Source organism: Talpa occidentalis, unplaced genomic scaffold, assembly GCF_014898055.3.
Source record: "Talpa occidentalis isolate TD23 unplaced genomic scaffold, MPIMG_talOcc4v2.1 talOcc4.4, whole genome shotgun sequence".
Lineage (NCBI taxonomy): Eukaryota > Metazoa > Chordata > Mammalia > Eulipotyphla > Talpidae > Talpa > Talpa occidentalis.
In genome coordinates, this window is record NW_023604295.1 from 46,549,440 (window position 1) to 46,566,269 (window position 16,830).

The 16,830-nt window shown below is 40.1% G+C and overlaps 1 protein-coding gene across 2 annotated transcripts in view; it reads right to left on the minus strand.

Moving 5' to 3' along the window:
• Positions 1 to 3,442: 3,442 nt before the first annotated feature.
• Positions 3,443 to 16,830, minus strand: part of CFAP91 (cilia and flagella associated protein 91) — a 40,772-nt gene continuing 27,384 nt past the window's right edge. For both annotated transcript variants that reach the window (XM_037525490.2, XM_054700538.1), the window contains exons 14-18: positions 14,631 to 14,852; positions 13,244 to 13,392; positions 12,672 to 12,763; positions 9,768 to 9,920; positions 3,443 to 5,216 (exon numbers count right to left, since the gene is read on the minus strand). In XM_037525490.2, the coding sequence (XP_037381387.1) occupies positions 9,769 to 9,920; positions 12,672 to 12,763; positions 13,244 to 13,392; positions 14,631 to 14,852 (615 nt within the window). In that variant the 3' untranslated portion in view covers positions 3,443 to 5,216; position 9,768. The remainder of the gene's footprint in view (positions 5,217 to 9,767; positions 9,921 to 12,671; positions 12,764 to 13,243; positions 13,393 to 14,630; positions 14,853 to 16,830) is intronic.

The window sequence follows — 16,830 nt, forward strand, 5'->3', positions numbered from 1 at the left end:
TTGCTTCTTCCTTTGTCTAACCTGCCTTCCTGGACAATGTCACTTGCTGTGAAAGTCAGGGGGACAGCATATGAACAGCAACACAGGTATGCAAGGAGAGGGAGTGTGAAGTGAGGGCATGAGCACAGTTCATGACTGTGACCTGCCCCCCAACCTCCAGAAAGGTGCCCACCAGGAGGAGCAGGGAGCCTGGACCAAGGGAGGAAGACTCTATGACGCTCTCCTCACAAGGCCCTGCTAGAGCCCCAGGTCCTCAATCCTCAGCCTGACCCTGCAGGCTCCCAAGCAGCAGCTCTGCTGGCTGCTCTAGCACTCCTGGGGGTAGAACTGGGAAACCCTAGGGGGTGGGTTTCATAGGATTAGTCTCTTTCTTTTGCTTTGTTTTAAAGGCTACTTTATGGCAGATGTGGGGAGTGGAAACTGCTCCCATATAAAATGCAAATGAAGCGCAGGCTTCTGAGAAGAGTAAAGCAGTGTCATCTGCTACAATGAGAAAGGCAGAGGGAGAAGGATGGGGGCTGAGCAGATAGGTGGAGAAGAGAACTGAGGAGTTCCAAAAAATTACCACAGTCGTCTGCATGTCAAATTTTGGGTTTCTTAACACTTATTTCCTGATTTGATTGTTTTTATGTTGAATTACATGTTTTAATCCAGCCCTCCTGATGATATAAGCAAGAATATCTAAGGTTTGTGGGTTTTTTGTTTTTTTTTTTTAAATCTTTTAGCTAAATTGGTTTCTTCTCTTCCACTCAATTTTCCCCTGGGGGCGGGGCGGGGAAGAGGGGGGAGGGAAGATTTCAGTCTGGGATTTCTAAGTGTCATCATTTCTCAAGTGGTTGCTGGCTTGCTCTTCCCAACCAAATGCAAAAAATAAGATGGCTTGCACAGCTCACTGCTGGGCTCTGCCGCCAGCAGTGGTGACCAGGACCCATGGTCCGGGGCTCCTTTCTGTCAGTCAAGTTTCAGTCTGTCCACAGGGATCCTGCTAGGGATGGGGAGCACTGGATTATAACATCCACTGGTTGGGAGGCTGAATTGGACCTTGGCAAGGAGAACCTAGAAGTGAAATGCTGGATTTCAGTTCCAGTAGAAGCAGCCCGTCCATGAATCCCTAGTATAATGGGGGATACATGTCACTACATATTTATCCAAACCCATGCAATGTCCACCAAGAGTGAACTCTAAAGTAAACTATGGACTCTGGGTGATGATGTGTCCCAGTAGATTCATTGATTGACAGAAATGTGCCACTCTGGTGGGGAATGTTGACAAGGGGAAAACTGCATGTGTGGGGCGTGGGACAGAGAGAGAATCTCTGTACCTTATCTCAAGGTTGCAGTGAACTAAAAACTGCTCTAAAAAATAACAAAATCTTTTATTTAATAAACTAGGGCTTTCTGTAAAGACTGGCATTTCTAAGCTTAACAAAAAAAGGCCAGCATCCTAGACTAGGGCAGCTTGCCAGAAACCCTTGTGTTATGGGTAAAATATATAGCTTTCACCATCTCTGAAATGCCTTCTCTCTTACAAGGACCCAGCCTTCTCTCTCTTTAAACAATGGTCAATTATTTACAGCAGAAACAGGACTATAAAACCACTGAGGCAAAGACACTGTTGGCAGGCTTCTGCAGGGATCTTCTGGATTCCCTGTCCTCTGGGTCTGTCAAGTGTCACGGGCCAGTGGACAGGAGACAGGCTGCAGGGCTGCCTGGCCTCTTGAGGCTATAAATGTAGTTTTCACGTTAGCTCCAAGCTCAGAGAATACACTCAAATTATTAAGGGCAGCACAGATGAGAAGTAGGTGAAATTTGAGTCCCCAACCACCATTTTACACTTTATTTTCTCTTGCCAAAACCAGAAACGTGGCGCTCCTAAATCACTCGTAAGCGACAAGTAGATCTGATAAGCTTAGGGATTTTCCTTAGTGTGATTTCATTTATGTTTTGCCTTCCTACAAGGATGACCTAGATGAAGAAGAGTCAACTAAAGGAGTGATGCACTAATGGGATAAACTAGGGGAAAAGGTACTTATCAACCAATCAAGTTGTCCTCAAAATCTGTTACCCCACTGGGGTATGCTCTTGGAGGCCCTCGGAGGCTCCTGGAACAGGGGATTGCCAAGGCCAGACACGGAGAGGGGCTTTGATCCCATGAGGACACCTTGGAGGAATCTTCTTGCTTGGACAAACATAAAGTATGTACAACTTCATTCAATAAATACTTACTTGGAGAACACCATATGCCAGAGTCTGCCAGCACCAAGAATAAAAAACAACTGAAAACAAGAGGCACAGCTCCTGCCTCCACCTCAGAACTACAGTTACAACCAAGTGTGATATGTGATGTTGGGAAGTCCAGGTATTATAACCTTGCCCTGTATCACTTTTTGGCTTGAGGCTTTGTAAGACAAATGTCATTAAGACCTGACTGAAAATATGTCTTCCATGGCAAGTCTCTGTGTGGTCAATACTTGGGGAGGGACAGTTTCCTTGTCTGGGAGCTTTGCACTTCAGGAATCTGGAATCTCTAATAATTTCATGCTAATGGTTGCTCATCCCAAAGCGACTTTTACTGCCATTGGATTTTACATTGACTGTTGAGGCAAGGCACTGCCTCTGTAAAAAGGCATAAATCTTCACTACTCTTGATTATGCATCTATGCGAAATTTTTTTTCTCTACCTCAAAAATCAGGCCGTTGTAATTGTGCATTGCTGTTGATTGTATTAGTCTAGCCCTAATCCATTACAGGTCTCCAGTTGCCATGATCACATGGCTTTAAATATGAGCTTTGCTCATCACTCAATGTGTCTCATTTTCCCAAAGCAACAATTATGAAAGTTGGGGTGTTTTAAGTCAAGCCCTGATAAGTAGAGTCTGCCAGTGTATCAGAAAAGTAAGTATTTTCACCTCCTTGAAAACTTCTATTATTCAATGAGAATTCTGGAATACTTCATAGTTTCCGTTTTGTCTAAATAGAAAGCTTAGACTTAGGAGTCTATATAAGGATGATGATTTAGAGACAATATTTTAAGTTTCATTACATTATTTATTAGAAATTACTTTAAATCACTTTTCAAAATAAGATTTAAATTGAGTTCACTGCGATATACCAGGAATGGGCAAACAACAGCCACGTGTGCCAAATCTAGCCTGCTGCCAGTTTTTGAAAACAAAGTTCTATTAGCACACAGCATGTTCATTCATTTGAGTTATTCACTGCTACTTTCATCCTGTAAGAGTAAAGTTGAGTAGTTGCAACAGAGACCAAGGGCCTGCAAAGGTTAAAATAGTTACTATCTGGGTCTTTACAGAGAAAGTCTGTTGTTCCCTGCTGTGCCAGCCCCCCCCAACCCCCAATCATTTATCCTATCATCCCTAACTCACCAATCATTGTGTTCTTGATTTTTTATTTCACAAGTGAATAATATAACCTTTGCCTTGTTCTGGGGAACATTTTTAAAGAAAAAAAATTCAATGGCCCCTTATTTGTGCAGTACTTTTGCTAGTGATCCTCAAGGGAAAAAAGTTTCGATCTAGTTTTCCTAGGACATTGTAAATTCACAAATCAGTAATTTTTTTTAACTCAGAATATTTTTTTATTATAACTTTATTGTTTCTATTTTATTTACTTCTATATGAATTCTTTTTTTATTTTTAAAGGTTCATTTATTTTTATACAAGACCTGGGGTACAAGCCAGAGGTGCGGGAGGGTGAGAGGAATCACCAGAGACAGAGCGAGAGAGAGCAGGGAGCAGAGCAGGCAGATGACCAAAATACACTGCTGAAGGGCGCAGCCGGCACCAAATCTAGAGGAGAGGTCTGCTGCACCGTGTGGGAATCTCCCTGGCCGGCCTGCAATCAAATCGGCTCTGCGAAGGCTGCAGGCAGCTTCACAGTGCTGCACTCAACCCATTGCGCCACCGGAGTTTAAAAAATGAAACCAAAATCTGGTTCTTTGAAAAAAAAAAAAAAAAAACAAAATAGAAAAACCTCTAGTTAGACTAGAGAAAACTCTAGGGAAAAAACTCTAATAAGTTGACTCAGAAAGTTGAAAGAGAAGTTTTAACAGACATCTCCAATATAGAGGATCATAAAAGACTACTATGAACATCTTTATGCCAACAAATTGGAAGAGCTCATCATTTTCATGTTTGTCCTTTCCTCTCCATCCCATGCCCTATGACTTAACAAATTTGTCAGGAAAATTGTAATTTTCTGTTGTGATAGCTATCTTCTTAACTGTGTATAAATTGATGTCATTAGATTTTTAATCTCTCTGTATTTTTTTCTTCTTAGCCAGTCTTTCCTTTTCAGCCTACACCTGGTCTTCTCTGTGCTTACTATTCTCTGCTTCATTTTCCTAAGAGACTATCTCCTTTTGCCTCCTGTTAGGACCAAGCAGATAGTTTCTGAAGCTTTTCTTGTTTTCTATAGTAAGATGTTTTCTAAGATAGGTTCTTTATCTGTCTTCAGGGTAAAATACATTTTCTTTTATAAACTCTTTACTATGGGTCCCCATTGATGCTTTTATTAATTGTTTTTCCTACTTCTTGAGCTTTAATTAAGGAGGGATTCATTTCACTCTAATGTTGTCAACACACAGGATGGGCAGATTGCTCTCCAACAGTACTCTTTTTATGTTGCATGAAAATACTTCCTAGATCTAAGGCTCAATGGTGCACTGACAGGCCCCTGAATAGATATACCACAATTAATTTTTCATTGCAGGGAGCTCTCATGAATAGTACTGCTCGTAACATTCTTCCCCTGCCTGTTCATGCACATACTTATGCATTTCTATTGGGTATGTATCTAGGAGATGAAATGCTGGGTCATGGGTTATGCATATTTTCAGCCTGAGTAGAGAATAAAATATACTATGGCTAGAAAACCAAAACTACTTAAGAAATAATCAGTAATATTTCTTTTTGTTTGATTCAACAAGCTAACATAACCTCACATTTAATAAAATGTTAAAATGAGACATGAGAAAACTTGTAGTAGAGCATCTAGGAAACACCACAAGGAATAAAACTCCTTTTGATTATTATTACTAAAAATCATTTCAAATCACTGGGATTTTACAGAAAAAAAATCTTTTTGCTCATGAAGTACACATTGACAAGCTCATGAGAGCTGCACATCCTGGGAAAAGCAGAGACTACTGGAATTCTTTCTGATGATTTATACAGCTTTCTTAAAAAAGATCACAATCTGTAAAAAACAACACAAATGTTTATGATTATGTCACCTTTTTAGAAATCATCATCATCAGATCAATTCATTTTAAAAAATACTGTGATACAATTACACAGAGCCCTGCCTTTGAAGTCAGACAGCCCCACCCAATATACCATCCATCCATACATATATGTATTTGTATTCACACACACATTTCTAAATTTTATTATCAATAAGACACATAGAGGGAAGTACCGAAAACCAATGTGCAGTCTAATTAATGTAAAGTATCCATCTGTGCAACTACTATTCAGGTCAAGAAACCCCAGAAATTGGGTTATCCCCCCGCCCCATCACAACCCTCCTCCCCCTACCACCTAAAATTAATCACTGTTCTGCTTTTTGTTGATTTTTATAGTAATCATGGTCTTTGCTTTTCTAAGAATGTACTCCTAAACGTTAGAGTTCAGTGCTGATTCTGAACTGCACATAAATAGACAGGTTCTGTAGATATTTCTTAGATTTGGCTTCTTTTGATCGTCACTGTATTTATAAGATTCAGTCATGCTGTTTTGTATTTAGTTCTGCTTTATTCATTTCAGTTGTGAAGAGTTGTGAAGACTCACAAACTTTTTCTGTAGCAGGCCTGCTAATAAGTATTTTAGGTTTTGTAGGCCAAAAGACAAAGAGAAGGATATTATGCATTCAAATGAGAAAAGACAAATTTTCACAAATGTTTTATTAATAAAATTCAAAATGTGCTACTAATATGGATGAACTAAATAAAATAAAAGTACACTTTTAGACTATAAAACCAATTAGTGATTACCAAAGGGAAGGGGAAGAAGGGGTGGATAAATCAGATAGAAATGGTCAATTATGTGGTGAAGGATAGAATTAGCCTTTTAATGGTGAACGTGATATAGCATATACACATGTTAATTTTTATTTTTATTTATTTATTTATTTATTTATTTAAATAGAAGCATGTTTTATTTATTTGTTTGTTTGTTTGTTTTCTTTATACATGCACTGGGTACAGTCAGAAGCGCGGGAGGGTGAGAGAATTCACCAGAGCCAGAGCGGGGAGCAGAGCAGGCAGAAGGACCGAAGTACACTGCTGAGGGGAGCAGCGGGCGGCAGGAGAGGTCTGCGCGCCATGTGGGACCCTCCTCTGGTGGCCAGGGAGCAGCCGGGGATCGAACCGGCGCCGCAGAGGCCGCGGGCAGCTTCGCAACCCAGCGCTCAACCGCTGCGCCACGGGGGAGGCCCTACATGTTAATTTTTAATGATGCCCACCTGGAACTTATATGATATAATGCACTGTTATTTCAATTAAAGGAAATAGTACTAATAATTACAGTTTTTTGTAATACAGGCCTACTAATGAGAAAAATGAAATTCTTATTTAAGGGATAACATCTTATTTAATTGGGGTTCAAATCATCAAAATCAACTGCAATTGTTCATGTGTTAATAGCGATGAGAATTCCCCCCATTTTAGCTTTGAGAATGTCTTTCACACATATTGGTCCTACCAATATTGATACTGGTATATTTTTTAAATTGTGGATATTTGTTGCTTAGAAGGCATTTATAGGATTTCATTAGTTTCTTCTCTTGATATTTGCCTTTTGGGAAGTTATTATAAGGCAGATTAATCACTTCCGATTAAAGGTTAAATAGACATGGCTCCATTGCATAATCAGATTTTGAAATATGGAAATTTCCTTTCAACTTATGTCAAGATCCAAGAACCACTCCTGAAAACGTAGTTCAGATCAGAAATTAAATTTGTTGCAGATATGTGTGGGAATGGAGAGTTTGCTTCTTGTTTCAACTTTTGACAGCACAGGAAGTATGTAAAACAATTTCACATTGCTTGTAATTCACACAATGCTAGTTGTCATTGAAATGACTTTACCATAGTATAAGTGCTGCATATAAGTTCTGCTGTGCCTTGAAATTTTAGGCTGGATTCATTTAAAAAATTACCAATTCTGTACAAAAGCTAATTTCCATAGTCATTCTGTGTTTTAAAATTAGTGGTTAAGGGTAGCTTTCTTAAAGAAACTTGGCCATTGTTAAGTCATTGAACACAAGTGTGGCAGGGAAAGTCAGGATATTCAGCTATTTTTGAATAGCTGAAAATAGCCACACATTAAAAAAAATTTTCCATGGAACGATAAATTAGCAACAGTTGAATCCATGAGACTGAATGAAGATCACCATTGACACTGCTGGCTAATTTCTACAAGACAGATTCAAACTAGTGAAAGGGTACCTACCAAAAACCTAAAACGGGGCCTCCCCTGGCGCCGCAGGTGGTTAAGCGCCGCGCTGTGAAGCTGTCCGCAGCCTCTGCAGCACAGGTTTGATCCCGGCTGGCCAGTGAGGGTCCCACATGGCACGGCAGACCTCTCCTGTCTTGCCCGCTGCTCCCCTCAGCAGTGTATTTCATCAATCTGCCTGTTCTGTTCCCCGCTCTGTCTCTGGTGGGTCCTCTCACCTTCCCACACATTTGGCTTGTACCCCGGTTCTTGTATAAATAAATAAATCTTAAAAAAAAAAAACCTAAAAAGGACACTCTGTGGGGGGAAATGTCATCTTTTGGCTGGGTCACAATCCATTGTCCTACTCCACACAGACTTATAAAGTTTTGTTGGTTTCTCTTCCTCTTAGTAAATAAAATTCCTCTGCTTTTCATAAGCCTAATTCTTAGCAGGTGCCCATGCTCAGCCAGTGCTCCCAGGAAGAAAATAGCCAGCAGCCTCAGGCCAGTTAGGAAAGACTCTGTCCTTGCTACAATTTAGTTTACCTGGTTCCCTCTATTCCCACAGCTCTGTAAAGCCTTTAAAAAGATGGCATTTATAACATACCTATTATTTTCCCTAATCTGTACAGCTATCCTACATAGAATCAGAAGACACAGCTATTTTAATTTCTGCTGTTATTTTTTATTTTATTGTTTCCATCCTTTTATTTTTGCTTTGCCACCTAATTTCTAGAAAAGGATACTCTGTCTTATTTTCACCTTATCAAATATCACTTTAAGATTATAAAGTGCCATAGTAGCAGCATTCCACAAACTTGACACATAGCATTTTTGTCATTTTTCTGTTCAAAAATATTTTCTAATTTCTGTTCTGATACTTTCTTTAATGAGCAGGTTGTTTAAACCGGTATTTCTTAATTTCAAATATATTGGGATTATCTTGTAAGTGATTTCTAGCTTCACTGCATTTTAATCAGAGAACGCAGTTCGCATGATTTCAATTCTTTGAAATAGCTGAGACATGCTTGATGATAACGTATTGTCAGTTTTTGTTAAATGTTCTGTGTATGCTTGAAGGGAATGTGCATTTTGCAGTTATTACATTCTATAAATGTCTATCAGGCGAAGTTTCTTCAATGTGCATCTCAAATTTTCCATTTTTTACAGTTTATATTCTGCTTACTCCATCCATTCCTGATATATAAAAATTTCTCAGCATTATTATAGATTTCTCTACTACACAGTTATGGCAAAGCTAGTCAACATCCAAACCTTCTGAATGCCAGCCTAAAACTTCTCTGTCAACTTTAGCATCTTCCTGTCGTCTGATAGCACCGTCAGGACACAGTAATGGGCACCGTGTGCCTGCACCATGAAAGGACTGAGGGAAGAGGTACAGCCAAAGGGTTTATTCCTTTCCCCCTTCACAGGAGAATTTTACTTTTAAGTGACTCCCTGTGGGTCAATGAAACTACTACTAGGCAACACTGCTTAAGGTATAAATGACCCCTAAATGCTACCTCTAAGTAGCATCTGACTGGAAAGAATTACGGCTACTAAGACTTACTAGGAAACCATGCCTTTAAACGCTCCTGAGAGTGCCTACTTTTGCGACTGGGTAAATGCAATCTGAGGACCCTAGAAGCGCTGCCTATGGAACTTTATAAGAGATACTAGTCTCTGAAGCATATAAGTCAGGGCTGTCCTTGCACCCACCCAATCTGATTCTCTTTTCCTTGCACCTGAGAGCTAAAGAAAATATGTTCTGTGTGTACAAGGTCTCACAGGGAGAGAAAAGCCTGGCACTGCCCTGCTGGAGCAGATTGTTACTCAAATCATACCAATTGTGGCCTATGGTGGGTAATCCCATGAGTGTGACTGTTTAGTTGAGACCAAAACCTGATGGGCACTGCAGAAATCATCTGGACGAGGACTGGGCAGACTGTGCTTAGAACCAGCACAATGCGTTAGGCAAGATATATCTTCTCTACCTCCACAGAAACAAGTTTTCTTACAACACAAACATATTCTATAGCTATATTTGTGAAGGAGCACAGCCACATGCTAAAAGAACCTATTAAAAAATAATTTAGAGTCACAAAAGTCCAATTGGTATAATATCAATGCTATACTCTAATAATTTAAAGTCAATTCCATCATCTAGATGGAAAGTGCCAATTTGAATGGGAGAGCTTATTTTTTTCTTCAGCAATGGACAATCTGTTCACATTATGATTGTCAGAGTTCAGCTGAACAAGGTAGCTTGTCCTCTCTTCCTCTCCTTTCCTCCAGATGAAAATCAAACTCACCTTAGCTGCTTTCCTCACTTTGAGTTCCTTTCTCAGCTTCTTGAGTTCCTTCCTCATTTTGCTGCTGTTCAACAGCCGCTCTGATCATGGCTTCCGTGTGCCTGTGGATGATCTCATGGGCTGCAAGAATATGCTTCCGCTGTGCGTTCCTCACTGTACCAAAGTGACAGAAGAATGTTTTCTCTGAAAATCTGAATGAAATCATGCCCAAAGATTTTCAAGGAGTGATGACAGAAATTGTAATTTTGAAAGCCACATATTCCCTGGCTGATGGCTGACTAGGTTATATAAGAACAACCTGCTCTCCATTTTAGAAGAGTATCTTAGGCAACCACACCCAAATCGTATTACTGCTGTACCCTCTGTTCCCACTCTTTGGTTCCGTCCAAACCTATTCTTCCCTACAGACTTGGCTCCACTCCACTTCTCAGCAGCTTCCTGACCTGGAATGCCTGCACCCCAAATCCTACCCTTTTTGCAGAGCCCAGGTCAAGTTCCAGCTCCTCGAGGGAATGTCCTCTGACATGTCCGCCATGTCTACATTTGCTTCACTCTAGTTTCTACCAACCCATTCAACATCCAAGGACTGCATCTGAGTTACATTTTGCTTTCTATCTAAATGGTAAATGATTTAAAAGTACAGGCATTGTCTCATACTACTCTCTGGGCCTTAGTTCCTAATACGGAGGATACTTGATTGACGATGATTTTCTAAGTTCATGGGTTTAAGAGGATGGTCCTAGCTCCATATTTTAAAAATATTATCCGCATTTAGTACATTAAGCTTCCCATGTCCCCTGAAAAGGGGCAATCATGATGATGATATTAACAGTTAGCAATTGTCCTTTTTTTGTGCCAGTCCTGTTTTAAGCAGTTGGCATATAATTATTCATATAAACCACCCACATCCCTAAAATACAGCATTACTAATATTCCCATTTTCAGATATGGGATATGAGATCCAGAGAGATTACGTAATTTGCCCAAAATCATAAAGCTAGTAAAGAGTGGTAAAATGTTCTGCAAATTCTGTGCTGTTCAGGTATTAGCTAGTCTCCATGAGGTAAATCAGTCAGCAACCCATAGAGCCTAACAGTAGTATAGCTGAAAAAAATGGGGGTTTGAAATTATACAGATCATGGTTCAAATTTGAAAGTCATATAAAGTCCTTAAGCAATAATTTCCTTAACAGAAAAATAAGAACACACAGCTGTTGTAAGAAACTGAGATAACGTCCTTTTTTCAAACACTTGGTACATTGTCTGGAACTTAGCATACGTTTAAATGTTGGCAGTTACTGTTATTTTACATCTACACGGGTCTCTTAAATGTTTGTTTTTCTAATCCAGCAGCTTTCAAAAATTAGACATCTTAAAATGGCCTGTATGCAATATTATCTTAATTTTGGGTAATATAATATGTATGGTTTTATTATATTTGGTAAGAGAAACAGAGGGTCCTAGTGTGTATCCCTGCCCATTTGACTTCCTTGATTTTGCAGAAGTACAAAGGAAAAAGGCTAAGGACTTGTCCAGATGAATTCTTTCAGATTCTTCAGATCAACCGCCCCCTCCGGCTCCTTCCCTGCCCTCCTAGGAGCAACTGGGGAAAGTAGTTACAAACTAGTAATTATTAAACTATTTCCTCCTCTCCTTCAATTCCCTCAAGGGGAATTAATCTGAAGCAGGCTGATATTACTTCCCACCTAGAAGTAAAAAAGGTTGCATAATTTCTCAAGGATCTGGTAAACACAAGATCACTTTAATAATATAAGGTGACACAGAAATGTTATTTGATCTAAAATTTTAATTTTGTTAATAAAGGCACTATCATGTACTTGTGATGAGAACATGAATTAGAAAAATCTTTTTTATGTGGATAATCTGGTAATCTATCAAAACATGAAATGCCCATGCCCTGTTTCCAGCATTATATTGCTAGGGATTTACTTTCAGAAGCATGACCTGGATATGTGCAAAATACATGGACTGCAGTACTGCTAATTATAGGAAAACACATCAAACTAAATGCTTATTACTAGAGGCTACTAGTTAAAAAATTACAGTATAATCAGTTAGTGGGAAAATAAGATTTCTTTTTTCCCTTCTAATGTATTAGAACATCACCATTCCTTTATCCTGGGTTGGGTGATCTGATACATTACACACTTTTCTTGTAAACCTGTCCACAATGCCCCTGTATAATTCTAAAACCTTCTGAGCTGTTATTTACTTCAATTTGGATCTTCTCCTGGTTGCACCTTCTTTCCTTCTGGGATGAAATCTGTCACCAACAGTCTGAAAGTTCCAGAAGAATATCCTTCTTTCTGCTGTTCCTATTTTTTTAGACATATTTTTCTCTCTCCCTTCTCTATTGACTGGAAGCATCAATTTTCAAAAACATTCCACTTTCGACAAATGATGGATGAGGATATTTATACTGAGATACAATCCAGCAGCAAAAGACGATGTTCATGGCACCAGCTGAGCCGCAGGGAAGATTGAGGCCCTCCAGGCATCCCAGCTCCTCAGCACCCACCCTGCGAGTGCTATGCCTCCTCCAAAAGGATGCTAGTTTCAAATTCCTGCCTGCCCTCAACATTTGTTCTCTGCTTTAAAAAATTAAATCACAAAACACACCTCTTCTGGAAGCTTGGCAACTGCCTCTTAAAGGTTTGGACCTTGAGACTCTGTCAAACTTGTTAGACCAACACCCATTTACTTTAGAGGTGATTATATTCTGGAATCAGACAGCACGAAGAGAACTTGACAAACGTCAAACAGAAAACAATGATTCTTCTTCAGAAATTTTCCTAACTTAAAACTGCTCAGTTATAAATCTCTTAGCTACTAAAAATATATCTTGAAAAAAAAATCTTAAAGTGAAGCATTTACATTGGCTTACCTTTTTCTTTGACAAAGGCCTTCTGTACTTCTGGGATCAGGAAACTATAAACCAACTCAGCAACAATTTCCTCTGACTGAAGATGAGTCCGACTGAAAAATGAAGCAACAAATTAAACCACTGCCTTTGTTGCCTTGTTTGAGCTGCTGCCTTATTCTTAGACCCTCCTTGCTTGTGTAATATGCGCCATTGCTCAAATCCCACCATAGTCTTTGTCTCAATCAGGTGATCTGAAATCTCATATTCCTGGTGAGCTTGGTTAACTCCATGGAAAATTGAGATTTGACCATGTAATTCATTTACCCTGCCTGACAGGGAAGGATGTTAGCGATAGAACTTAAACACGGACGCCTAAAACACCAGGGTGAAATGAAGTCCAAGTAATACTGCACATACAGTTTACTGCTGCCATATAGGATTTGGCTCTAAAGAAATACACTAAAAACGAATAAACAAACAAAAAACACTGGCATGCGATATTTATCTTTCTACTTGATGGTCAAATCTCACATTCTTGAAAAAATTATGAGTAACAGCAGATGGACTGCCCATTCTGTTCCCCTGGTGCTTACCGGTTTTCCATTTCATAAGCAATGTCATTGATTTCCTGAGCTATCTTCTCAATTTCTGCCCTGGCTTGTTCTTCTGCCGTATTCTCTTCAGTATTCAGTATTATGTCTTCCAAATAGGATGTTATAGTACTTTGGTGCACTTTTACCACCTACAAAACCCCACAAAAACCCCAGTTACTGAAAATAGCAATAGTAAACAAAATACAATAGTAAACAAGACCCCAAAATGTACAAACATTGGTTAAGCTTTTTTTTAAGTGCATCAATTTCCTTTATTGAGTCAATGCTGTCCTCACTGATCATTTCTTTCATCTTAACCATCTATCCAGTCTGTTTCTGATTCACCTACATATTCTGAGCAGCCTCTCCCCACTAGACGCCCCCCCCCCCACCATCTACCCCATTTCAGAATTGCGGTTCTTCCACCAGAAGGTGGGCAATGCAACATGGCAGGAAGGTTCAGGCTTCAGAGTCAATGGCCTTGCCTCAAGATCCTGGCTTTGTTCTTGTCAGCAGTGGGTCCCATTTGCTTCCTTCATGAGACTCAACACACTTTCTAATTCTACGCTTATCTGCATGGTATATGGTAGTTACGCTCCAGGACAAAAGTGCCCACGTCGGTTTTCCCTCCCAAGGATCCTACAATGCCTTTGTGTATTACCTAGCCTATACACATTTATTGAGTACATTCAAAAACGACTGTCATTTCATACCATGAGTTTCCTTCGTTTTGACTCCTTACAAGCCGCTCCAGTCAGTGTAAGGCAAATTAGTTTTCAGGGTTTTCTGCCCTCCCACCATTAGGATTGCCCTGCCTGATGGGGCACCTGCAGTTGTTACATTATTGTGTTGTTTACTTCTGTGGGCCGTGGGAGGAGTATTGGGATAGTCACCAAGAGAAGTAGGAGGGGAGAGAGGCAGGAGAGAGGAGGAGAGAAAGAAGCCAGAGAAGCCCAGAGTGAAGACTTGCCTGGGGCCTGGAGGCCTCCTGGCTTCGTGGCCCCCCCAGCACCCCTGCCTGCCGTGTACCCGGTTGCTGCAATGCATGTAAAGCTCAATAAAAGCCTGAGAAAGCCACCGAGGGCTCCAGGCCTCCTGCTTTACCCAGTCTGTTGGGATCATAAAACCTGCGCCACGGTTCGATCCCCGGCAGCTCCCCGGCCACCCAAGGCGGGTCCCGCATGGCGCGCAGACCTCTCCTGCCACCCGCTGCTCCCCTCAGCAGTGTACTTCGGTCCTTCTGCCTGCTCTGCTCCCCGCTCTGGCTCTGGTGAATTCGCTCACCCTCCCGCGCTTTTGTATAAATAAATAAATAACTCTTTAAAAAAAAAAAAAACCTGCCCAGTGACCACCCTGCCCCTATAGGCAGCCAGCGGCACCCACCGACCTGCTTAAATATCTCGTCCTCTTCCCGCAGGCGCCTCTGCTCCACCTGGCGCCGGCCGCTCTCCTCGGCTTCGCGCATCCTCCGCTGGCGCTCGGCCAGCATGGCGAAGGCGTGGACCCGCCGCTCCTCCTGCAGCCTCACCAGCTCCTTGGACAGGAAGTCCAGCATGTCCGCCAGCACCCTGCCTTCCAGGCCCGCCAGGTGGTTTTCAACAAGGGACACCTTGAAAATAATCATATCCATTAATGGAACAAATTCCATGAGAGAATATGTATGAGAAATTTTGTGTCATACATGGTAATCATGAAAAGCTGAGAGAGATTTTTCTTGAAGTATATTTTAAATAAGCGTAAGCTAACTTAATTGTGGCATATTTTAAATAAAACCATCAAACTTGGAAAAAAAAAAAAAGGTGACTTTTATGATGAGATGCTGGGTTACCCAGAGCTCTTAACAGTGATTTTGCCATGCGCTTAGTTTTTATTAGGAATACTGTCTCTGGACTGGCCACGTCCCAAGGAATCTTACTAGGAAAACTTAGGACACAAATTGAGACATGAGAAATTACATTGCTCAGTCAGCCACTGATGGATTCTATCTGCAGATTATGAAGAGTGCTTAGCAAAAAAATCCTTTTAGTAAACACACAAAATGTCTTTTTTTCCCCTTTCAGTCTTATCCTGAAAGTAAAGTGTATTTGCCCAGACATGAAATATCGAGGCTTTTATTAAAAGATAGTATTGGAATGTAATAGAAATTCACTCATGATTTTTTTTTATGCTTGGTCCATTAGTACAAGTTTGGGAAATTTTAAGAACTTGAATAACATGAAAGTAGAAAATTATGGACATTTTATTCTTTCCAATGACTTCAAAGTAATTAATTACCTTTGAAATAGGAAAAGGCCTATGTCTATAGATCGCCGAGGTTAACCAGGGACCTGGTGTTCTTATCCAGAAATAAGCCCCAGTATCTACTTACGCATCACTCTGCCCTGGCTTTGACATGGAGAATAAAAGTATTTTAAAAAAAATTGTATCCTTTGTAAAACCTGGAAACAACCCAAATGCCCAAAAATAGACTGGATCAAGAAGATGTGGTATATATACACAGTGGAATACTATTCAGCAATCAAAAAAGATAAACTAATGCCATTTGCAGCAACATGGATGGAGCTAGAAGGAATTATGCTCAGTGAAATAAGTCAGAAGGTAAAAGAAAAATACAGGATGGTTTCACTTATAGGAGGGATATAGGGGAACCAAATAAGGCATCAGGGGAAAAATAATAATAAAAAACACAACAAAACAAAAACAAACAATTATAAACCAGAGACATCCTTGGGGGGAGGGGGGGAGAGAGAGGGATGAGAGAGAAGGACCAGAACAAGGGAGGGAGGAGCACAGGGGACTGTGGTGATGGTGCACGGGTGAATTGGGGTGGAAATTCAATGGGGACTACACCTGAGAAAAGAAAGCAAACATTGTTTAAAAATGAACAATGATGTAAAATACATATAAATAAGAAAATTGTATCCTTATTCTGTAAAAATCTTGCAAAAATATTTAGGAAGTTGATTCTGCTACAGTCATATCATGTAATGCATTACAGGAACACCTTGTTTTATTGCATTTCATTTTATTGCTTTTTGCAAATATTGCCTTTTTTTTTTTATACAAATTGAAGGTTTATGGCAACCCTGTGTTAAGCAAGTTTATGGAAACCATTTTTCCAGCAGTCTGTGCTCACTTCATGTCTCTGTGTCACATTGAATTAAGGAATATACACTTTTTTGTAGACATCATGCTATTGCACAATTAATGAACTAGTGTGTGCATAGCTTCTATATGCTCTGGGAAACCAAAATAATTCATGTTATTCCCTTTATTGCAATATTTGCTTTATTGCAGAGGTCTGGAATCAAGTCTGCAATATTTCTTGAAGTTTGCACATACAAAAATGGAACTGTGCATGCTCTGGATTGTTTTCCAGAGAAAATATAAGAGAACGAGAAAAGGAAAGAATCAGCATTGTTGTAGGTACATGTGAGGTGCCCACTTCCTTAGATCCCTAACATATCATTAGTATATCAAGGTACAACTGAATATAAGCAGGGTGAGTCCTTGGCTAAGTGACAAGTCTTCCTATTTACTCTTCCCTTTGCTTCTAGCTGACATACTAGGTATTTATTCACTACATG